The sequence below is a fragment of the Echiichthys vipera genome, assembly GCF_963691815.1.
Source record: "Echiichthys vipera genome assembly, chromosome: 22".
Classification (NCBI taxonomy): Eukaryota; Metazoa; Chordata; class Actinopteri; order Perciformes; family Trachinidae; genus Echiichthys; species Echiichthys vipera.
Window position 1 is genome coordinate 19,196,522 of NC_139847.1, and position 25,623 is coordinate 19,222,144.

General features: G+C 41.0%; 1 protein-coding gene across 1 annotated transcript; it reads right to left on the reverse strand.

Moving 5' to 3' along the window:
- Positions 1-325: 325 nt before the first annotated feature.
- On the reverse strand, positions 326-25,203 carry LOC310964032 (serine protease HTRA3-like). The gene is made up of 10 exons (XM_083937010.1): positions 24,651-25,203; positions 13,303-13,402; positions 12,727-12,859; positions 12,187-12,276; positions 6,429-6,623; positions 6,270-6,302; positions 5,999-6,113; positions 5,853-5,910; positions 4,118-4,213; positions 326-4,005 (listed from the first exon to the last, which is right to left on the reverse strand). Exons 1-10 carry the CDS (start codon positions 25,063-25,065, stop codon positions 3,837-3,839), a joined length of 1,404 nt encoding a protein of 467 aa, XP_083793136.1. The 5' UTR covers positions 25,066-25,203; the 3' UTR covers positions 326-3,836.
- Between the last annotated feature and the right edge of the window lie 420 nt (positions 25,204-25,623).

Genomic DNA, 25,623 nt, shown 5'->3' on the forward strand with positions numbered 1-25,623 from the left:
CCAGTTGCCAATTCCAGTAAATTCCATGATACCTGAATTTACAAGTATATGTTGTCAACATGATGGAAAAAATGTGTACTACGTCAAGAAAGCTTTCCTCTTGTGTGCTATTTTATTGTTATTGGGCTCTAAAAGAGATACTTTCCCTATTTTAAACCAGCTGTGTGTCATGGCAATGTGGGCAGTGTGTGCAGTTGAACAGTGTTCGGCTTCTCTCCATAATGGATATCCCTGTGAAGAGTAGCAGTCCGAACATACTGCCTTAATTGCCATGAAACAGAGCTGGATTTAATTCAGCAAAATATATCTTTCATGATGTATTCAGTCTTTAAATGCAGACACACAGTTACTTTATATTAGACTGTGACATTGCCTGTCATGCATGTTTCCATCAAATTATTTCACTAGAAGGTGTTTTAGAATTAAAATGTTGAACAAATAATCTGATAAGAACCAATATCTTTCAGGGGTGTTACAAATTTAGGGCTCAGATTGGATGGACTCTGGGATACAGCCTCATACATCCATGCTCAAACTCCTCTTCAACACTTTTTGGGGGGTCATTGGAAAATTTTTCCAGCAAAAGATACAATGTAAGTCATCACCATCTCCAATGAAGATGTTTCAGCAGTTTTGGAATGAAGTTACCTGGTCTACATTCATTATGTTTTAATCAAACAATTGTCATACCTAAAACAAATGAGGTTTCATTGCAGGTTTTACAAACTTCCCACAGCACTCTTGAATGGTTCCTTTGGTCAGACAACTGACATACAGTACAAATAATACAAATTATTAACATAGCACTCACTAGTTGAGGTCAAGAAAGAATGTCCATCATATCTGCAATGGGTCACACAGATGGCAGGTGATTGAAGGTCAATTGCAACAAAACTAAAACCCTATTTTCATGAAAGAAATGTGCAAAGTGTAGTTCACTGTGCAAGGATGACACAAGGTAGAGTATGTTGACACTTAAGAATCATCTTTGGTAGATAAGGGAACTCAAATGATGAGCGATAAAAGCAAAGTTGAAGATGATTGAACCGAATGGTTTGATGAACACAGACTTGATTTGATTTGATTCAACTCTTGACAATTTAACACAATTCTGTTTATCATTTAGAATTTAAGTTGGCTAACTGGCAGTGATAAGCCCTACCAAGTGACTCTCACCATCCATCCATCCATTTGGCAAAGTAACCTATACATCCTGCTCCCCAGCTGCATCCTCCTGGTCCTCTTAGTCCTCCTGTGGGAAGCCCAATATGTACACAGGCCAGATGAGATATTAAATCCTTCCCAAGATTTGTCTGCCTGTCTCCTCAATTGAACATGGTCAGAACACCTCAAAATGGAGGTATCTGGGAGACAGCCTAATCAGATGCTTGAAGCATCTCTAGTGACTGCTTTCAACATGAAGAAGCAGCAGTTCTTCGCTGAGCTTCTGATTGTTTGAGCCCTGCCCAGATAACTCATTTCGGGGGCTTGTATCCACAATTCTTATATCCATGACCAAAGATGAGGGTGTGAATGTAGATTGACTCTTTAAGATGAGGGATACTGTATGTGTAGCAAGTGCCTTGGCTCATCACAGGCCACAAAAACCACACAAATGTGTACTCAAAAAAGCATGCGTACATCTATTGCCACACATAAAAAAGGATATAAAAAGGAAGAATCTGCGGTGAGATTACACTTTCTTTGCTGTATTTCTCATTAACAGGTCTAATGAGTGGTTGAGCAGGGCACAACTTTAATATGGAAATGGAGTTGAATGGTGTTTCTACATCCATTAGTAGCGAACTTTGGGAGTTGAAATGGGGCTTGTGCTCACGTGCCCTGCTCCACAATGATTAGGATTTATAGAACAAAATCTGGCGTATCTGCGGCTTTATAAATCTGACAAATATAATTAAAAGCCTTGCGTAGATACAAGATGGGAGTTTTGTGGACTTGTAGAATGCTTATGACCATGTCCCCCAGTCAGAAAAAAATCACTATCAACACCTTTTTTTTCTTCAAATGGAATACAAATGTGTCAGTTCAACTGTTCATCAACTTTGCTTTTATCTTTTCATGGTGTGGACCATATAGGGCTGCCCCCAAATAGTCGACCGAGCACTGGTCGACCAAAAAACCATTAGCTGACCAAGATTTCGTTAGTCCATATTTCACAGGAAAAAAACAAAAACATTTGGAGCCATGTCTTGTCAGAATTAGGTGAAAATCTATGTGACTGGCCTAAAAGGCTGGAGGGCTTTTAATTTGAAAGGCCAGATACAGGAAGTCGTGTCACACTTACTGTCAGTGGGTTTTTTTAACGCAGTAGGTCCCTTGGCTGTACATCGTGGTTAGAAAGTTAATAATTAACAGCCAATCATGTCGGGAAAGACGTCTCAAATATGGGATCATTTTTTAAATAACAAGGATGAACCAAAGAAGGTCACATTCTAACTTTGCAAGGAAAAATCGGCCTATCACTCGTCCACTAGTAACATGACCTACCACCTTAAACATGTAAGTAACGTTAGACGAACATGACCTACCACCTTAAAACATGTAAGTAATGTTAGACAAACATGACCTACCACCATAAACATGTAAGTAACGTTAGACGAACATGACCTACCACCTTAAAACATGTAAGTAACCTTAGACAAACATGACCTACCACCTTAAAACATGTAAGTAACAGTAGACGAACATGACCTACCACCTTAAACATGTAAGTAACATTAGACGAACATGACCTACCACCTTAAACATGTAAGTAACGTTAGACGAACATGACCCACAACCTTAAACATGTAAGTAACGTTAGACGAACATGACCTACCACCTTAAAACATGTAAGTAACGTTAGATGAACATGAACTACCACCCTAAAACATGTAAGTAACGTTAGACGAACATGACCTACCACCTTAAAACATGTAAGTAACGTTAGACGAACATGACCTACCACCTTAAAACATGTAAGTAACATTAGACGAACATGACCTACCACCTTAAAACATGTAAGTGACGTTAGACGAACATGACCTACCAACTTAAAAACATGTAAGTAACGTTAGACGAACATGACCTACCAACTTAAAACATGTAAGTAACGTTAGACGAACATGACCTACCAACTTAAAACATGTAAGTAACGTTAGACGAACATGACCTACCACCTTAAAACATGTAAGTAACGTTAGACGAACATGACCTACCACCTTAAAACATGACGTTGGCCAAGCTACCTGCCCATGTTCTGACAGTCTCCCTGCTGATTTTTTCTGACACGTTCAGAATTAGAATCTAAAAATAATTTTGGTGTCATTAACAGGCAGCAGACTTATAGTGGACGGCTGTGCGCACTTGTAAAATAATGGTTATTACTTATCCTTGGTCAGGGGCAGCCCTAGGACCATATGATGCTGCCAAACAGCCATTATAACCTCATGTTAACATGTTCATATTTTTGAGGTACTTGCACAGCAAATGTGTTTACTGGCAGAAAAATGTATAATCAGGTAAAACACTCCATACATTAAAGGGGTTTGGGAATCTATGGGATGTACGTGGGTGCACATGTTCCAACGTTGAGCTGGTCTGAGCAGGTGGAAGGCACAGCTGCAAATCCTTGATACCAAAACTGCATTGCACCATATCGTCCACAGGGTCCTTTTACTTTGGCACAGTTAACAGCCAGTTGCCAAAGTATCAGAAGATGTGTGTGCTTGACAAACGTCCCACTGCACTGGTGCAGAGCTTCCTCCATCCAACATATTCTTTCACAGAAATTGGGATGTTGGTCTAACTCTGCATGAGAGCAGTGCTGCCGATGTCTACTGCATAATAACGTCAGGTTCGATGTTAAAGAGCAGGTCATCATTGTCCCTCCTGACCTCCAGCAGTAGGGCTGTCTCCTCCTGCAGTGCTGTCTGCAGGTCGGCCGTGGCCATCAGAGGTTTGCCGTTGAGTTTCACAATAATGTCACCATCTTTGATGCCGCCTCTGGAGACAAGGAGAGGGATGAAGAGAGACTGTTATAAGTAAAGCATACATTTTAATTAATCATTGAGTAACAAACTGTATACTGGGGAATGAATGAATAAATCAAACCTACTTCTGTGCAGGTGAGTGAGGAACGACTTCATGGACATAAATCCCACTGGTAACATCAGGGAAGTCTGGGTTCTGCTGTTTAAGCTCTTCAATTAACCTGGAGCCAACAAATGCACAGCTTCTTAAAGAAAGTCCATAAACTTACCAAAGTCAGTATCGGAGATTTAACTAATTTAATTTAGGATCCAAAAGGTGTATAAATGCAAATACACACTGTATATGTTTTATTTAACCCTAATGTAACCAACTATTGATTATTTTTCAATAGTTTCAAAAATCAGAATGTGACAAAAAAAAAGTAACATTTTTGATGCATTCAAATAAAATATTTCATCCAAGAAGCAACCTAAATGCTCCCTTAAACAACCCACATGTTCTCCTGTCTAAAACCATATTAAAAAAAGTAAGACTAGTCTGAAACACTCAGGATCTAAAACACATGAGGATACTAACATCAAATTTACACAGAGAGATAAGATAACTGCTAACTAGTGATGTTCATGAAGCATTAGTTGTATTTGTTGACCCCACTAAATCAGTGTGTTTTCAACCCTTTGTTGAACAGAGAGCTCCATCTAGTGGAAAATAATGAAAATGCTTCATGAAGCTTCATTTGGACATCACCACTGCTTACTATAGAGGGTTTCAGAGGGAGGGAGCATACATGAAGCTTTAAAGGCTAAAGGCTAGAATCAAAAATCCTTTGATTCAGCTTTTTTCAAGCGGCTGAAGACAAAGCTTAAATGAAAGAGAGTAATCTCGAACAAATCCAAATATCCTATATATATTTGAGAAGAAATATGCCTGAAGGTTTTCCAATAGCATCTTCTTAGAATGTGTAAATAACATAACTTCAGTTCTATCACCAAGACTAGCTTTAAAGTGTAAGTCCGGCGAAAACGCACCTCATGGTTTTTTTAGCATGAAAATACATCAAATAAGCCATCCATACAGATTTTTTTAGATATAGAGAGACAGCCCAGAGACACACTAACAGCCCCAAAGGGCTAAAACTGATTAGCATGGGGCGTTCCACCGAATGCATCCAAAACGTCTTTTTTATCCACTAATGCTGCTCAAAATAACAGCAAACCTCTGCAGCAGCATGAGAAGAGTCCCTACACATAAAACAAAGCACCTACAACGTTGCTAGCGAACCCGGAGTTTATTAAAACATTTTCTCCTTGAACTGAACTCCAGTGCATTCGGTAAACGACTTGTATGGACTACCTGTCAACATGGATCTACTGATAAGGCATAGACTTGTAAACTGGTGCTTTGTTTTCTGTGTAAGGACTCTTCTCATGCTGCTGCAGAGGTTTGCTGTTATTTTGAGCAGTATTAGTGGTAAAAAAAGATGTTTGAATGACTTCACTGTACTGCCCCGAGCTAATCACTGTTAGCCCTTTGGGGCTGTTATCATCTTTCTGGGTTTTCTCTAATATGGGTTGATCGACGAAAAAACTGTCTCGAAGGCTTATTTGATGTATTTTCATGCCGAAAAAGACCATGGAGTCCCTTTTAGCTGGACCTACACTTTAGGTAATTTTTAGACACTGTAAATGAAGCTTCAATCTATGAGAGAGCAAATGCAATAAATAACTGTCATCAGCATAAACATGTGAATTCACATTACTTAAATCAACAACATGAGATGTTATCCGTCTATCTGTATGCCTTTCCTCTAATTGCCATGTTTCCCATCAACACAATAATTATCATCAGTTCAGACTTACGTTGGTGTGATGGTCAGCATCCTGATTCCAATGAAACGCTTCTTTATTGACCTCACATCTGGAAGAGACTCCAGTTAGGTTCTGTTTATCCAGCTGGATACTCACAGAGTTTAATCATAGCTCAGTGACAACGTTGTCAGACTCACCTTTGCTGTGCTTGTCAAGTGAATCATTGAGGAAGCGAGTGATCCTGTCGGAGGGAATCGCAAATGAGATCCCTGCTGCAACCTTCAGGGTGTTGATGCCGATCACCTCCCCATCCTCAAATACAGACACAGCAGGACAACGTCAAAAAGAGCTATTTCCATTTTGAGATTCTTAGGATGATTATATTTCTCAAGGTAAATTACAGGTACAAAAAGGTTCTTAGGCTGCTGTCATCAAGAATAATAGTTCATGTTCATGCCAAAAGCTTACCAAATTTACAAGAGGTCCTCCTGAATTCCCGTACTGTGAAGGAGAACACAGACAAAAGTACTGTGGTGTACCAAACTGCACAGACATTTTTAGAACCTACTGCACTGCTAAACACTCATTTTGACCCAGAGCATGTTTTCTATCTTGCTTTATTCTCACATTGATAATAGCATCTGTCTGGACGTAGTCCATGTCAGAGTCCCTGAGGCCCAGCTCCTTGCCATCTCTCTGGGCGGTGCTGACGATGCCAGTGGTGACGGTGTTCTGGAGGGCAAAGGGGCTGCCGATGGCAACCACAAACTCCCCGGGCCTCAGGTCTGCACTGTGGCCCAGGAACAACACAGACAGTTTCATCTGGGAGGAGGCAAGGAACAGACAAGGGGTAAGATAGCTCTGTAGTAGGATATATGATATTTGGAGAACCCTTTACAATCATTTAAATTCACACTTAGAAACAATTTATCCAATATGATTTGGACTATGGAAGTAAAGTGCAGCACCTGCTGTTATAGGTTTGCTTTACAACCCGTTAAAGGCAATAAAAAACAAGTACTGTGTACAAATTTATACACGGCTACCTTTACTAGCCAGGTACAGCCCACTGTAAATAAAACAGCAGTGTTCACCATGTTGAACCTTTAGGTTAAAACCAGAGACTGCACTGCGTTGTAGACAGTCATAACAGATTATTGATGTAATAACTTTTAATGTTAACCATATGCATATGCTTTTGTTGGACTGTTTCCAGAGGAGGGCTTCTTTACAGCATTATGTGTTTGCTAACCTACATATAAGTACAACAATATGATCTCTGTCGTAAAAAGTCGAACTTTCTGTTGATCACTGCATCCTGATCCAACCTCTTTCACAGCTGTGTTACCGCTGCTCCTTTGCTCATGAATCTACCATACAGCTGACCCTGTGCCAGAAAGCTACTCATTTACAATTTGCACACTCAGGAAAATAAGACCTGATGTGTTTAAAATATAACCGATTACTTCATCTTGTGACACAAAAATTCAAACTGCTGTGTTAACAGTTCTAAGAACCCAGTGTGCAAGTAGCACATGGCAACTAAAGGGTTTCAAAACCTCTCACAACCAACAATCAACAATTCAACATGTCTGGAACACGATGAAGACAAATGGAAGTGTGGAAAACCATGAATCACAGTCTAATGATGACGATGATGATAACATCTTTAAAATATAGAAAATAAAGTCAATAAAAGTACATTTGAAAAGTCATTCAATTACATAAAATATCACTATGCAGCAATATAGCCTACTGTAAAACATATACAAAAAGTAAGTTAAGAAGAGAAACAAAAAAAAAAGAAGGGGGTATCATGAAAAGCTGAGTGGAAGGGGTGAAGGGAAAGGGAGGAAAAGCACGGAGCTGAGTAGAAACACATGCTCAGCACACAGATGGTGTGACAGAGGGAGAGAAGGAATGAGCAGAAAGGATTTCTTTTAGGTGGAGTGCTTGAGACTGTTTCTCTTTCTCTCACTCCTCCCAGTCTTGGTCTACATCCAGCTCTCTCAGCTCCTATGCAGAGATGTCAGCAGAGGTTCAACTCATATTGGTTTGTGAAAGCAGATATTTTTGCCCTGAATGACCCACACACTGGTGTCTTTATCTCTACAAACACATCTTGTGTGGCCAAGTATTGTTCAAACCCACAGCAATAGATTTCATTTCTGGTGACAATCCCAAAGTTTCCAGAGGTACAAATTCAGCCACGGCAGCTGAATTCTGGGGAAATATTTATTAAGTGTTGCACAAGGCCTCTACAATATTTTTTATTTTGTGGAATTTGGCTGCCATTAAAAGTGTCTTGAGTAAACACATTTCCATGGAACTGTTGAAACAAAATGATTGAGAATACGTGCGGCACCCCTGTACAGTGTGGTAATCTTTTTTCAAATCTAAAGCTGCACTAATCAGTTTTGGTCTCTACTGTACATGGCAGGCATAGAAATGTGATATATATACATTGATCACCATTAGCTTTCAGTTGCAGTCCTAGAAAATAAGAAAATAGCAATACAATCCCCAATGGCAAAATTGTCCTTTTCTCACTGATAATATTTTTTAAACCATCCCTGTCTCTTAAAAAAACTGCAAAACCATAATCTCTCTCTAAACTAAAAGGAATCACTATCTTAACCTTGACGTGTTTTTGTTTCTTACACTTACAGTGTGACCAAACATTGACACCTGTGAGTCAGTTTTGTTGTTCCTGCCCCGTGTGACCAGTCTGAATTTCATGTCTTGTTTGCTAAAATTCAAACTGTCCACATTGTGTAAGCTTGTATGCTTAAAAACCTACACAATTTTGTCTTAAAACCCATGCAACCGATACACCTGGTGTTGCCGTTGGCCACCAGCTGTAAGAATTTGGAGGGGATACCAGCAAGTCAACCGACAGATATACGGCTGGCTAGCTAGCTAGCTACCAACTCCACTATGAACCTGTCCCACCGGTCACAGATAATGAGCCAAACAAAGTTTTCACTTTACTAGCGAAAGCAATGTGTTTTCCTATGCGTTGACTGAGCCAATAAGTTGTAAAATTTGTCTCTCTCAATGCTTCGTAACGTCACTACTCCACTAACCGGACTCCGCCAGATGGATTGATTCTCATTGTCTCAGCATATCCATCTGGAAACTCTCGTTTGGAGATCTTTTGGGAAGGGACAAAAATACTGGTTGCTGATTGGATAAACTATCTGTCTATCACTAACATACAGGCCAAATCAACATATCAGATCAACGAAGCATATGAAGAAGTTAAAGAGCGTCGAGGCAAAGCTCAGAATGTAAACAACATGTCGGTAAAGGATATTTGCTGTTTGTGTAATGTGAATTGAAGGATAAATGGCCCAATTTCAGGAGCCCGGTCCATATTCCAACAGAAGGATCCAAGGATTAGCGAGTAGCTAACAGAATTAGGGCTACTGTTGTCTGAAAATTTGTCTAGATCAGGTCGGATTTGCATGTGTTGTGTCACACTCAACCAACGCTGATTAGTTCGTTCGCTTGGCAAACTTAGGTAGGTAGAAGGTAAAATACAATGGAGCTCACAAGATCAGGATGGTCTCACAATGCTACTACTCCACTGCTCTTTACTGCAAACTGTCACCTCAGTGAGTCCACGACTTGTTGTAAGTTAATATAGAAGTTAGCCTGTTGCAATGGGAGCAATACACATCAAATACCATCCTGCTCTGTTAATTTGATTGGAAATGTCCTTTCTATTAATTTTATTTCCGTGGGTAAGACGTAAGCCCAGTTCCTCACGAGGCCAACACAGCTCAGGAATGTTGCCATCTTTTACTTTAACAGAGGGTGCAGCCATGGTTCAGCACAGTGGGCATCCAACGCATTCCATACTCGCAAAACCTTGAATGATATTGTGAGTTGGACAAGCAGCACTACTTGATCTCTGTACTAATGTTCCAGGTCATGAATGCATCTCTGGCTGTACTTTTGCAATATTTAATAAAAACCTTAATCTTAAAAGTATTCTTAAAGCCTAAAACTAACCATATGTATGATGCAAGGCACACACCTATGGTTGCTCCTACTCTATGGTTTCATAAAAAAAAGAATATTGGAAAATGTAATAAATACTTCATCACCTGTGGCCAGTATCAACCCGATGAATCAGCAGACTACTACGACTTCAGTTGGGAATTGACGTCAGAGCAGCATACTGATAAAGTCCCCCTTTAATCCCTGAGGTGGTATTAGTTGTGAATGTGCTGTACACCCGAGCCGAAAGATTTTGGTGTCACCCCCGGGGAGGTCTGGATTCTGACTGTGGTCCGTTACCCCACCCTACAATATTAATACCACTGTGAACCTGGACACACTGTCAACAAACATTTAGTCTGCTGACCTTGATGAAAGGCCAGAAAAGACTCATTACTCTGCTGGAGTTTTACTGCAACATGTGCTAATGGAGGCCATGAGGCGGGCGGATTAAAGTTACTCTGTGGAGTCATCACTGTAAACAGAAACTGTTTTGATTACATCCAAAGTTCATCCTCAAGACTCAACAGACATGCTGGATGCAGTTGCTATCTCAAAAACATTTCCCTTTGTTTTTAATGGCTTTGGAACCTCCATTGTTTACACTGAATTGCATTTTATATGAACGGACTTACCCATCAAAACACCAATCACAACACCACTAGTTAACACAGGTTTGCATCTACAGTCTTTCTTGGTCTCCAAGACCAGGAGATTATGGTAAAGTTAGTGAATGTTAGAAAATATTAGGTGGCAGTATTATATTAAAGACTCAAACCAAAAATAGAAGAATTATGCAAATTAATATTTAGTTAACTTCTTTGCTGTCCTCATTGACATTTCTCTACTTTGGCAAATGTACTGTATGTTACGCGGCAGCATCGTTAAAAATGACAAGTTAATCAAAATTCCAGTAAAGATCAGACAGTGTTCCAAGACACCACATGAAAGCTGAATTCTGGGAAAATTGTGCAGAACACATCAAGGAACATTTCCATAAAACATAAAACCAAAGCATAGTCCAGATTGTGTCACTTTTTTACATATCTGGGTGTGTCTGGGATTAGAGTTTCCAGTTTATTTACTTTTACTCAAAAACGAATCTTTATTCAATTCAGCCTTTCTGTGCAGAATTGGCAACAAATTGGCAACTCTAAAGAATTCCCCCTAGGTGCTAAACTAAGCATCTAGGAAGGGGTGGACTTTCCAACACAGCCAAATGTTAAATGTGGTACAGAATCCCATCACCCTATCATGGCTCATGATCATAATATGGGCAATTTAAGGGCAAAACCAGAAACCCCCCACATCTGACATCTCGTGCCAGATGCACATCTGGTTAGGAGCTTGTAGCTGCATGCCACAAGGAAAGACAAAACCTCCAGACCAGTCCTCTAGTACTGTTTCTTTACTTTCTGTTGCTAATTTCACATTTTCTTTGAATGGTGGAATGGAAAATTTCAACCCAGTCACCAGAAAAAATGTTGGCATTGTACGTTTCTACAAACCGCATCCCAATGTTTCTTAGGCGGTGCAACCCGTTCTCATTCCCTACTCATCACATACCGACGGATTTTGATGCTCCGCGGTTGCAGTTTTGAGCACATGGTTAACGTTATGAATTCAAACAGAGACTATCAATTTACTTAGGTTTAGGTAACAAAACTACATGGTTAGGTTTAGGCATAGATCATGATTTGGATTAAAATTAGTATGACAGTGATATCATTTAGTTTCACTTTCACATGGGACAGAACACAAAACCCCTGGGTGTGTTTGACTCAATCGTCCACCCTGACCAAAAATGTTTAACATGGTTTTTGTGGTATGCAGAAATGTACAATGCCAATATTCTTTCCCGGTGACCAGCCTGGAAATGTATCAGACCCATCTCTGGAATGTATACCAAATGATACACAAGGCATCCAGACATCTATAATTTTATAGAATGATGCAGCTATAAAAACATGGCATCTTAGGTGTAGGTAATTTTATTCAGTATAAACACATAATTTCCCTTCAAATACACTGTTCTTGGTATTCAGAACATTAATATAGCAGCATACAAATTTTTGCTATGTAAAGAAGTAATGGCGACCTGAGCAGAGAATGGAGTCACTCTCCTTCTTTATGTGTTGTTATCAGAGTTCTCTGTTGCTTGTTGTAATAGACGAGTTGTGTATGCATGTTAGGGCACGTGGCCATGGAAAACGTCATTATTTCACGTATAAGGTTCAGGGCCATGTGGAGGCAATCTCAAACCAATTTTTTCAGTATATTGAGTAGACCACTGGGGAAACCAAGTGAACATTTACTCTGATACATATCCCCACTTTACATTACAAAAATACTGTTTTAGTTACAGGTTCTGTACACTCACCTGTGTATTGATTTTGATGGTAGCAATGTCTGACTTTTTGTCAATATCTTTGATGTTGGCTTCATATACATCCCCGTTATGCATCTGGACCTTCAGGAAAGAATGGAAGAATGAGATTTCAAGAATTTTAACATCTCAAACGAAACCTAATTCATAGCATAGGGTTTGGTTTTGTCCATTTCTATGAAATTAAATTTGTATCAGGTGCAGTATATCCAGTGCTTTTTCTGCAGCCAGGGTTAATAATGGCAAATCTTTCTAAAGAACCAAGCCAATTGTGGTTGTGGAACTTGAATAAGCAAGTAGGCAGTATGCGCTGCCAATGTTAAATATTGTTTTATTTGTCCATTGTTATTCTTGCTACAGTGAAGTAACCCATGAAACAACGTTGACAACATGTTTTTAAATCACACCAGGACAACAATAAAAATGACAAAAATCCATACTTGTGAGTAATGTGAATGAATCAACCAATCAACACTTCTGTTAGTAGTTCAAGTAAAGCACAATGATTACTGTAAAGAAAGACTATTTCAGTACCTTGAGGTGCTGTTGACCGGACACTGGTGTGGTGCTGGAGACCACATGGGCATTGGTAACAATCAATCCATTATCTGACATCACAAACCCAGATCCACTCGACAGAGGGATGTTCCGACCAAAGAGAGGATGCCTGTGGTTTAGATAAAACATCAGTAAATGTAGCTGAACTGACTTAAAGAGAGAATATTTGATTGCTGATAACTTTGTTAGTCCTGTAATCTCAATTTAAGGTGAAAATATTCAAAAACAGTAGGACAACAAAAAAAAAAACTCTGAGGGGTGATGACGTATAAACAAGAAGAGTTTGATCCGAGGCTCAGATTGTTACAAGAAATGGGAGTACAAGCAGGCCTGGGCCGCAGTGGAAGTTGGTGGAGGGGCAATCAGGCTAAAGCATGGCACGGATCATCTGGGCCAAGTGTGAGTGCGCCCTAAATATTAATATGTGAGACTAGGCATGACTTAAATAAAAATATATTGATCTACCTTATGAATACCATTTAAACTCATTTCCTTAAAAAATGTTTTTCATTGATTCTAACTAATACACACAACATAGATCAAGGTCAATACCTGAGGAAGAGTTCGATGTGGACCACAGCAGGAGCGATTTTCTCCACCACATCTGCTATGAAGTTGAACTTGTAGCGAGGACTGTCTGCATTTGAAGGACCTATACTGGCAAGAAGAATTATTTATTTTAATAAGCAGTCCATACTTTGATTTAGGAATAATTGACAAGGCTGCAATTAACCAGGAGGAAGCGTGTTACAGCAATCTAAGCAAGAAGTTAACAAAGCATGGAGCACTTTCTCAGAAGCAGAATTAAAAGGATGGATCTAAGGATTCCCCTAATGGGGGCCCTCCACTCCAAGAGCTCTGTCTGGCCAGGATGCTGTCCTGCGGGTTGTCTGGGCCTGGATAGTTGGGGAGTACTGACTCAGACTTTATGGCCGTGGTATGGGTCCCTAAGGGTCGGGGTGGTCTCTGTGGCAGTGTCCCCTGTAGTTGTGAGCTTGGATGGCTCTCGGTGGGGATGGCCCCCTTAGGACGGTAATTCCTCACTAGGTCTATCAGCGCTCAGCCATACACCCATACAGCCATACTTCATTTTATCTTGTGTGTGTGGATGTCAAGGGGGTTAGTTTTATTTAATTTTAATGTAAAGCACTTTGGGCTGCATTTTTATATGTATGAAAGGTGGTATATAAATAAAGCTGATTTGGTTTGATTTGAAAAAGGAGGCATGACACAAGTATTGTGATGTAACTTGAAACATAAACATGAGTCAAAATAGAATCCTCAATTCTTGCAGAATTTCCTCAATTCTTGCAGAATATCTAGCCATGCAGAATTGCATGGCTAGATGAGAGACCATTTAACAGGTTTCAAAAGTACCAGAGGATTAGCAAAGATAACTAATTAGAATGCTTTGTTTTTGTCTATGAAGCTTTGGTCCATAGTCTGCTAAATGGTCAGGATTAAAAGAAAGTTACAACTGGGTACCATCTGCATATGGTTGATAGGAAATATTGTGCTTTCCAATGAGGCAATATATATATATATATATATATATATATATATATATATATATATATATAGAGAGAGAGAGAGAGAGAGAGAGAGAGAGAGAGAGAGAGAGAGAGAGAGAGAGAGGGGAGAGAGAGAGAGAGAGAGAGAGAGAGAGAGAGAGGGGAGAGAGACACAGAGAGACAGAGAGACAGAGAGAGAGGATTAGTTGCTAGTTGTGACGGAAAACTTTATGTTAGGGAGGTATGAAATAAACCATGTAAGAGCAGAACCACTGACAACGACCCAACCCCAATTACTCAAGGGGGGATCGATTCGTATATACATACTGGGTAACTTGGAGAGGTGTCGGAACTCTGTCATCTTACTAATGGGGTCCCTCAAGGTTCAGTCCTGGGGCCTCTCTACATCTCTCTGTATACCAACTCCTTTGGTTCTGTTATTCTCTTACGTGGCTTGTCCTATCACAGGTATGGTGATGACACCCAACTTACTCTCTCTTTTCCTCAGTCCGACACACTCGCAGGAGAACAGATCTCTGCCTGTCTGGTTGACATTTCTCAATGGATGTCCGCACACCCACTGAAACTCAACCTAGACAAGACAGAGTTGCTTTTTCTTCCTGGAAAAGGCTCTCCTATCCATGACCTTACTATCACCTTTGACAATTCTGTGGTAGCCCCCACCCAGACTGCAAGGAACCTGGGTGTGGCACTTGACGACCAACTCTCTCTTACCGCCAACATTGCTGCAACAACCCAATCATGCAGATATATGTTGCACAACATCAGGAGGATACGTCCTCTTCTGACCCAGAAGGTCCAGGCTCTAGGCTTAATACTTCTCATTGGTATTTGACTTTTCTTGATAATATTTATTTGGAAGTATCTACAGCCCGAATCAATAATGCAAAGCAACAAAATATCTTATCTTGGCACATGGCAGCAGATGAAATCAAAACCAGACTTGGAAGATGTACTCTAAAACGAACACCATGTATTGCAGCTTCCCCTTTCCAACGCTAATTAATCTTGCTGTGTAAGTGCATGTTGTCACGCTTATTTGACACACCTGTTGATGCCAAACAGGAAAAGAAAAAGAAAATATGAAATATAAATAGAAACATTTGATCACAAAAAAAAGAATGCACAAAAGCATGTGAGTGTCAGCGCCAAATCTGTTTGATTGCATTGTTCTCTATTGGAATGTCCTAACTGGCCATGAGCAACACAGCTCGACACAGCACGGCATTTTAATCTGAACTTCTGTTTCTATTTATCCCTGTCACTGTTGAAAGCCGACGAGGAATAGCTGATTTGTGGAGTTGAAAAGAGGTGATCTATACAATACCTCCTCAATTCACTACAAAAATCTAAATAAATGTTGTTGACAGATAAAGGTAACACCAGAGGAGTCTCGGAGGAAATGGGTGTGTCTGGTTCACCGCAGGGCTGCTTGCATGTGTGTGTCGCTCAGCAGAGAATTTGGGAGATGGAATGTGAAGGTGCACTGTGGAAAATGTAGCTGTTTTTCAGGAGCATATTTTAGAAACTTTTCCACACTTTAAGTATATATTTGACTGATTCAGTGTGGACATAGAGCGCCGCTTGCTTCATATAGTTCCCTCATTAACCCCTGGAGTGCCCTCAGCAAGTAATCGAGGAATTGATTATTCACACCCATCCATCCATCATTTAGTAATTAAGCCCCCACCACAGCAACTTCCTGGTTGACTCAATAAGGAAGTGCCAAAACCTGCAGTTCTCTTCTTGTCTGTATGTTAAGGCACATACACTAGATGCTAATCAGGGAGGATTCGGGCCCTGAGGGTCAGTGTTTTACAGTCTATGGGCATGGTACTGTGTTGAGTATCAGTTTAAATCATAGATCATAAACGCTGCCTGCACTTCACTCATGGAACCCGTGTAATCTCCGCTAGAGACACGGGACGCCCACTCCCATTTGTCTAATAAACGCTGGCTGCCTGCACTTGACTCCCAGAGCCGGTGTGTTAGAAAATGCCATTTATCTAATAAAGTGTTCTGTTAGTCCAGCTCCGGGTGGCGGTGTTAAAGTTTCTAATTAAGTATATGTCAGGTATACGTAAGCAAGATGGAAGTATCTCCCTCCCGTCAACCTCACATCAATGCCCTTTTTTGGTAAGAGGAAATGAGGCGGAGTCAAAGTCAGACAAGATGTCGTCTCCCAGTGGCGATGATTGGATCAAGTTGAGAGAACGAGCATCAGTGGAGAGGCCATATCCATTTTTTATACAGTCTATGGTACTAACACTGAGCTCCTCCCAGAATGTGCAGAATGGATGTATCATGACGTCATAGTGGCGCAAAGAAGTCTTAGTACTGGGATTTGGAAGAAGCCAGACTGATGGGTTTGTAAGTGGTTTCTAAAGAGCTGCTTAGAAACCACTTTATGTAAAGAGCTGTTGATAATAGTAAAGAGATTTGACGGCAACAGTAATCACCTCTGTTTACAACCTGTATTGGCAGTATCCACACAACAGGAGACAAACTCGGCAGCTAGCTCAGTTTTGTCACTTTAGGGCCTCCATACTCAGCGGCCTCTAAATTATTTTTCTCTGAGTTCTCCGATTTCATTCCTGAAAGATGCAGTGAAAAGCCAAATGTAAAGACAGCAAATGTGTTCAATGTTCCACTACCCAAACATTAACAAGCACACCTGATGGCACAAACCTGGTAGACCTGATGAAAAAAATTTTTTTAATTTGCCAGGATCATGTTGTAACCTCCTTTACTGTTCTACCAGTAATAACGTTACACATTGTCTCTTCAGCTGCACTGTATGCTGCTGAGCCAAGTCAGCTTTTGAGGAAATTGTGGTTTGTGACTTTAGAGTGAAACGAGATTCTCAAATAATAGCCAGAGTCGAGACAAAGGCTCAACCAGTGGGTTAACAATACTGGTCATTTATTTAATTCATATTTGTCACCACACAGCCTCTAAATATCATTCAATCAGCTTTGAAACATTTCTAAAAAATGAAAAAACTAATGAATTAATAACTCAAGTGTGTTGATTAGTTAAGTAAACATGTTTTCATTTTCTTGTCTTGCTATTCTTAAATAACAGTTAAAAAAGTGTATGTTTTGATGCCTAACCTTAACTGGTCACGTAATGGTAGTCTTGTGCCTATAAACATTACCATCACCTTTTATTTTACTCAACTTAACTGTCACAAATTGTTTGCTGTTTCACAGCATTAAATTGACGTATTTTGTAAGGTACACAAACCAGTTTCACAGGGTTACACATTACTGCTTATATTGTAGGATATCATACGCATTGTTATGCAAAAGTCTCCGTAAAATTTCATACAAAACTGGTGATGATAATACTTCAAACAGCACATGAACGCTTTCATGACCTGCATGAAGTTTAAAGTGAGAGATTCAAGGGTAAAGCTGAGTTGGTTAATCGAGGTTTTAAAGCTTAGGTACGATTTTCAGGGGGACAAAGACTTTCTTTGTAAAAATTAATTTATTTCTGTCCTGGTACTGAGGACAATTTTCCTCCAAGTCTTTACTACTAAACTAAAAAGGCATGATGGATAATTTACCAAGAACGATTTGGGAGTTGGGACTTGCAGGTCAGTCACCCATATATTTTTAGTCAACCACGCCCGTAAGCATGCAATGCTCCAGTGACATAGTGTGTGTGTGTGTGTGTGTGTGTGTGTGTGTGTGTGTGTGTGTGTGTGTGTGTGTGTGTGTGTGTGTGTGTTTGTGTGTTTGTGTGTGTGCACCAGCCACATACATACCCTTTAAACCCCAACAAATAAGGGGTTTGTGATCAAAGGGAAATGTAAATAGTCTGCCACAACTTGGGGCTGCAGGGACTTCCTGTTTCCTCCGTTGATATCTCCCATTAGGATATGTGTGTGTGTGTGTGTGTGTGTGTGTGTGTGTGTGTGTGTCTCAGATGACTGAGTGGGGATTTTGCAATCTGTTTCATTCATCAGCACAGTCTGTCTGCCTGCCCAACACAACATATCCTGACATGACACACACTGTGGATGTGTGTTGTCTTTACAGGATGATTCCAAATGGAGCCCAAGCAAGCAGCCTGCTCCTAACAGACGTTTTCAACAGGTATTGCACTCGGTAAAATGCAACAGTAAGTTATAACAATGAATTAACAATAAAGATCCTTTGTGTTTAACTCGGCTAATGATGATCACGGAAGGGAATTTGATTTTGAAACTCTGTATGCACACGCTTTATTAAAGCAGAAGTATATTTCAGTCAAACTATGGAATTCTCTGGGGATAATTTTACATATTTTTCAACTATTATTCAATTTATGAAAATGTATACAGAACAAATAACTGAACAATACAAGCTTGATGAGTTGATCACCATCAAACTTCCCCAGTTGATTACTGACATTAGGACAATTATTTTATGTATTAAAAACGTTTTCTGAAATTGTACTTGTGTCTAAATCCTAGACTGTATAAAAAATGGACGTAGCATACCCTTTGGGGTCCGTTCTCTTAATTCTTAATCCACTCATACTCGCCTACGGGAGTCGCCATCTTGTCAGACTTTGACTCCGCCTCATTTCCTCTGACCAAAAAGTTGTTGGGGGATTGCTGACGTATACCACGTATATGCCACGCCCCTAATTATTCATAAACTTTAAGCTCTGATAAAATAAAAACTAGCCTGGTACAAAAAAATTCACCCCCGTCAGTGTTGTCATGGAGATATGACCTAAACATACAGACAAGAATTTTTTTTGTACCAGCCCTTAAACAGGTTTAATGATGCTGTGAAAATGGCCTGGTTAACATGGGGGTCAATGAGAAACTGCTCTATGTGCAAACTGCTCCTAGTGGACACCCAGAGAACTGCAGTTTTGGCACTTCCTTATTGGATCAACCAGGAAGTCTCTGTGGTGAGGGCTTGGTTTAACTATGCAAATGAAGCCTTATCTATGCTAACTTTTAATGAATTTAGGGCAAATTCATAGATGCAAACAGACAAATTGTGGTAAAATAAACCTAAATGTGTATTTCCACTAGTCTGAAAGGCGACGTGTTAAAGATTTTTTCTCCCCTTACATACTAAAGATTAGAACAAAACTCTGCAAGTGGATTTTCAGTGTACAGAAATAAACTGAACTCAATGGCTGAAGGAGATCGAGCTACACGCTGACGCTTTACGTTTGTTTGGAACAGTGTGGTAATGTGTTTGGCTGCAGTCTGCACAAAACACTTCCTCCAAGCAGCGGTCATACTCTACTTTTACAAGTTCAGTGTACAGAAGGGAAGTTCAAACTGCACAGTGGGACCGTAAGAGAGAGACGGAGAGAATATGGGAAGAGAGTAAAACAGCATGGCTTGAAGGAAGGATGATTATTTAATGGCCAGTAACTTTTCTTCCTGTTCGCTTGTAAAAGAAGACAGTAGTCTAATAAACCTGGGAACTGCAGGCAGGAGCTTGTATATCAGTGTGACGGAGGAAATGCACAGAAGTGTGGACAGCAGATGCTTGCATTGTTCCTCAAGACACTGGCCATGCATGTGTGTATGTGATTGCATGTCTTCAAAAAATCTATAGTAAGTGAATTAAAAACCTAGCTCAGTTACCATCATGTTGCCATATTCATTGGAGTATCTACTTATTATGGATAGTCATTTTAGTTCTCTGCTGCTAATTAACTCCTGATGCTGGGCAAACAGAGAGGGAATACTGCTGTTAAACATATAGTAAATGTTTGGCACCAATCAGGTTAACAAAATTGTTTTTGTTACCATTTCAATTGTCAAGAGTGAAGTGCCAATGTCTGCAGGTCTTCTAATGGCCACTTGAGGCTGGCTCCAAAAGCGAGTCAATCCTAATAGAGCACCATGTTAATGCTGAATTCGGCAAGTCTGGCAGATGGAGTTGACTCAGTCAAATTTCGAATGTTTACAACTCTCAACTTTCTCTAAGAGAGAGAAGCTCAGCTTCCCCTAAAATGTCAAGGTAACCGGAGCAACTTCCTTCTCATTCATCCCCACAGCTCCACAGCTCTTTACACAGTCGGACGCTCAGCTTCTACTGACTTCAATGGGGAAGTGTAGAGCGGGTTGTTCCACTGCAGCCAAACTAGACGCTCATTTGATAAATGCTGGGCTTTGTCCCGCCCATCAGACCTCAGCGTCTCTGGGGGTCTATAGGACAGTGGGCTGACCCGGACGCTCGGCTTCTGCATGATGATTGGATGAGCCGTCTGAGGCGCAATCCTTTTTTGATTTACAGCTAAATGAGCGAATCAGCGATCTCGAAGAATAAACATCCAGCGGAGCATTTTCAAAGTTTTTCATTCCGTTGGAGATGAGGACAGGACGAATGAAGCCTACAGTAATGTTCACCACCTGTGACAGCACCTGCCTGTCACTCAGGGGCCAACCCTTAATAATGCAGCATTTTTAGGACTTTAACATGGGGCTCTATGGGATTTACTCTGTTTCGGAGCCACTCTCAAGTGACCATCAAAGACTGTATAAAAAATGGACGCAGCATACCTGTCGGGGTCTGTTATCTCAACTTAATCAAAATTGTACTCCTACGGGAGTCGCCATCTTGTCAGACTTTTACTTCACCTCATTGCCTCTTACCAGAAAAGGGCATGTATGTGACGTTGGGGGGAGGGAGATACGTCTGTCTGGCTGACGTTTACCTCTGGGGAGAAGTGAGGACCAGAGGAAGTGTCACTCAAGAGGCCACGCCCCTAATTATTCATAAACTTTAACCTCCAAAAAAATCAAAACTAAACTGGTCCAAAAAAATCACCCCCCTCAGTGTTGTCATGGAGATATGACCTAAACATACAGACCAGAATGTTTTTGTCCCAGGCCTTAAACAGGTTTAATGATGCTGTGAAAACGGCCTGTTTAACATGGGGGTCAATGAGAAACTGCTCTGATATGAAACCTGGACACTCAGAGAACTGCAGTTTTTGGCACTTACGTATTGGATCAACCAGGAAGTCGCTGTGGTTGGATCTTAGTAACCAGTCAATGAACTGTTTTTGGCACTTCCATGTTGGCTTCACTTCTCAGACCCGGAGGTTGCCGCCTGTGTACCAACTGACTAACATTTCCATCTTGAGCCACTCTGCTGCATGGCTAGAAATCTAATAACCAGAGTTAAAATCCCCACAGCACCAGACACATCTGTACTGGTCTCATATTAGTCTGAAAGCCTGCTGGGAACTCTCAGTTTATGGAGGAATCCCCCTTTGTTTAAAAGAGAGAAACTGTCTGCCCACACACCAGTGCTGAGATAGAATCTACCCACATCCTTTCATGAAGCAGACCAACTCTGACAGAAAGCTTGTTTACAGAGCGAGGCCTGCACATGAACTCTGTGTTTGGGTTGAGGAATTATCCAGGCCAGTCTGCAGGGCACAATAACAACTTTTAACAGGAGGTGTGGTTAATTTTTACTGTCTACTCTGTTCCAAATAACTGGTTCTGGTCTGCTTTAACAAGCTGTTAATCCTGCACCTGCCCTCTAACCAGTGATAATTGGTGCTGTGGAGCATTACTCTGGTGACCAAGCTTATTAATCTGGCTCTTATTAACGTGAAGACAGCTGAGGAAAGCCACAGGCAGTTTATTAAGGTGGGTGTCCAGGAGAGCCAGAACACACTCTCCTCTGATGAGTCAACACGATACTGTGGGAAACACATTTCTACTACAGTAACATCCGATCAAAGTTAGTTAGTTCTTGGCCTTAGAAATAACAGTTTGTAAAACAACTGTATTTGTTACAGCTAGCTTTGCTCACTACCAACATCACCTGCTCTGTTTTAACATTGTTTGGCTGAAAAAACATGCATGAAGGCTGAAATTTACTGCAGTGTTCTGTCAGGATTGATCCGTGAAGTCCACTAACTGCTAGGCTAATTTATACAGTTTGAACAATGAAACACTACAGCGCTATGGTGCCATTACAGCCCGTTCTCATTAGGCTCATGACACCAACCTGATCTCTGAGCTCCATTGTATTTTACTTGCAGATCAGTCTGGTAGCGTGCAGCGGAATTATTTGGAGAAGTTTGCCAAGCGACCGAACCAATCGGTGTTGGCTTTGAGAAACACTGTTCAGTGTAAACAACATGGAGGCTTCCACAGATGAGATGAGCAGCTATGGAGCAAGCCGCTCACTAACTCTTTTTTCTCTGGATCCTTCTGTTGAATATGGACCAGGCTCCTGAAATTGGGCCTTTGATCCGTAAATTCACGTTACACAAAGGGAAAATATCCTTTACCCACGTGTTGTTTACTTTCTGAGCTTTGCCTCCACGCTGTTGGTACGTCATACGCTTCAGTGGTCTGATTGGTTGACTTGGCCTGTATGTTGATGATAAACAGATGGTTTAGCCAATCAGCAACCAGTATTTTCGCCCCTTCCCAAAAGATCTCCAAAGGAGAGTTCCCAGATGGATATGCTGAGACAATAAGAATCAATCCATCTGAAGGAGTCAGGTTACGCTCTCATTCCCAGGGCATCAAACACCGCCATTTTGTTCCAGCCTCTCGCTTTCATCTGTATATCTGAGTAAGTGCTCCAGGTTTAAAAGCGTCAAACTGTACCAAAGAAATTTGTTGTGGTGGCGGATGGGTCAAATAAACACTGGACTTTTATCCAGAAGAAAATAGTTCTTGTCCCTTACATCACTGTAGATATGTGACAAACACCAATACCCCACCATGAGCATTTCCTAACCCTAACAAAGCGGTTTTGTTGCCTGAATCTGACGACGTAAATTTGCTTGATACTTCACAATATAAAAAATGTGTTCTTCATGTTTAAAACAGTGACCAGGAGCGTCATGCTTTTGATGAGCTGGGCTACTTAGTGCAGTGCTCAGAAGTGCCATAGGTCTCAAGTGCAGGGCCACCCAGTAGTGATGCTCAAATGAAGCTTCATGAAGCATTTTCTTTATTTTCTGAGTCCTCTAGATGGAGCTCTCTGTTCAACAAAGGGTTGAAAACACTGAATCAGCATTCATTGAGCCCTTTTCTTTAAACACAGAGCTCCATCTAGTGGACTCAACCAATACAACTGATGCTTCATGAAGCTTCATTTGGACATCACTACCACCCAGGGCATTGACACACAGGTGACACTAAAGGGTCCAGACAGAACAGCAGCATATGACGAGTTGAGATGAGAACAGAGAAACGTGGAGTTAGCAGTAACGGTTGTTTGTTTGTTGTCAAATATGTTGTTAAGAGACATCATAGAGCACGATCAATCTGCAGTGCGTTGCTTTTTTCCCTGTGATTAATTCATTGAAATGAGGAACTAATTTAGCACTAGCTCATAGCTCTTGAATCGCCAGATGTTTAAAGCCGCCACGGAAAGTTTCATTTGGATTTCATCCCGATACATTTGAAATGACAAGTGAAAATGGGGCCAAGAAATCTGGCACATATTGTTATTTTTAACAGACACATAATATAAAACATTAATGGATCTTAAAGGATCACTTGAACGTGTCAGTGCTCTCTGGTGGACAAACTATGTAATGGACACTGTTTGTAAATGACCTCACAGATATGGAACCTTCACTCTGATGGTATGGGGATATATCAGCCGGCTTTAGGTTGAGATAAAGTTTCAGTTGTTACTTTGTACTTGATATCAAACTTCTCTTCAAATGTGGAAAAATATGAAACGTTTGATCTGTAATGATGTCTCAAACTTAATATTCACAGTAATCTATTGATGCCCCGTTGACATAGACCCAACCGAGGCACCTTTTGAGCTGCACTTTCATGCAAAATGGAGTCAACTGGGTCGTGATGAATAGATGATGTTGAACCAAACCATCTGAGAATGTGAGGAAGCATTTTAGTTTTGACACTAGAGATGGAAAAGTTGTGTGTGAAAGCTGCTGTTTTATGCGACATAGGATTTGGCTATGCTGCCTTCAAATGAGTTTGAATAAATAATTTACTACTTCTGATTCATTCAAACTTTTTCTGTTTTTTGTTTTCCTGGTCCTGGCATAAACAAACCCCAGTAATATTATAACCAGACAGGTAAGAAGGATCCTGTAAGTGAGTCATACAAACGTCTGTTGATTTATTTGATAGATTAAAAATAAGTAAATATAATAATATATATCAAATCCTCAAACAAATCTGACTTAATGTTGATACAAACAAAAACATAATTAAAATTATGTTAATGTTAGTGTCCTATGTTTTTTTAAAAATAAATTTTTTATTTACCCATTTTTTAAAACCATTTATTTTGGGGGAATAAACTGACTCGACCTTTCAGCATTCCTTCAAATAACGCTGTCAAGTGTTTGTCTGTTTAAGTGAAGTCACCCAGACGTAAACCGTACCTGTGCTGGGCTCACACGGTCCCTTCTGGATCTGGGTGATGCCTGGCAGTCCCTGCTGCAGTGCCTTCCTGCTGGTCGCCTTCAGCTGGCACACGTTGCCGTACGTCTTCCCGTCGCTGCCGCACACTTCAGGGCTGAACTTGCATCGGCAGAAGCCCTTGGCGAGCCGCTTGCCCGCTGGGTGTTTGCAATCCAGTCCGTCCCCGCATGGCAGGTCATCCTTGCGGCCGCACGGCTCTCCCTCTGCCTGGGCGCACACCAGGCAGCAGTTGCAGCGGTCAGGCACGTAGCCGCTGGGGCAGCTGGGGCTCGGACAGGTACTCACATCGCACCGCGTTGGACACTTGGCTTTGGGCTCCGCGCTGGCAGACTCCTTGAGGTACAGGAGCACAGCTGTGTACAGGAGGATTTGCATTTTTAATGGAGGTTTTTGAGCGAATAGAAACTACGAGAGGCGAAGAGAAGTTTACGCAGAGATCGCATTCCCTGGCTCCGCGCTGCTCATCACTTTCTGGAGACTTTACAGATGGAAATCCACACACACGAAAGACAGAGAGACAAATGTCGATTTAATTTAGCAAAATGCATCAGTATAAAGCAATCCTGATTTTAGAAACTGGACGGCGCAGCTTGTTATTGTCTTCTAGCCGCGCGTAATTGTGCGTGCGGAGGCAACAGCGACCCAGCTGTAGGTTGAGACTGTCCTGGGGAGTGAGACTGGATGCGCTGTTTCCTTTGTCCACGCAGAGTGCACAGCCAGTGAAGCCGGCCGGAGAGAGGGAGGAGATGTGGGGAATCTGCGCTCCTGGAGGCGTGGCGACGGAGCTCAGACTGCAGATGTGGGCAACATCACTGTTACCGTGCATGACCTCAGAGAAGAAAAGAATAGAAAAGTTACATTCTCCCATTATTATGGCAGGTCTGTTGGGGACAGCCTGTTACCATGGTGATTGCCAACGTTTTTAGAAATCCT

What these genes read in the sequence shown, in the direction of transcription:
- LOC310964032 (XM_083937010.1), bottom strand. Translation starts at nt 25,065, where the DNA reads ATGCAAATCCTCCTGTACACAGCTGTGCTCCTGTACCTCAAGGAGTCT. An exon ending in ACCGTGTGAGCCCAGCACAG is followed by an intron (nt 13,403 to 24,650) that starts GTACGGTTTACG and finishes TTGCCAGTATAG; the next exon opens with GTCCTTCAAATGCAGACAGT. An exon ending in ATGCTGACCATCACACCAAC is followed by an intron (nt 4,214 to 5,852) that starts GTAAGTCTGAAC and finishes TGTTGGCTCCAG; the next exon opens with GTTAATTGAAGAGCTTAAAC.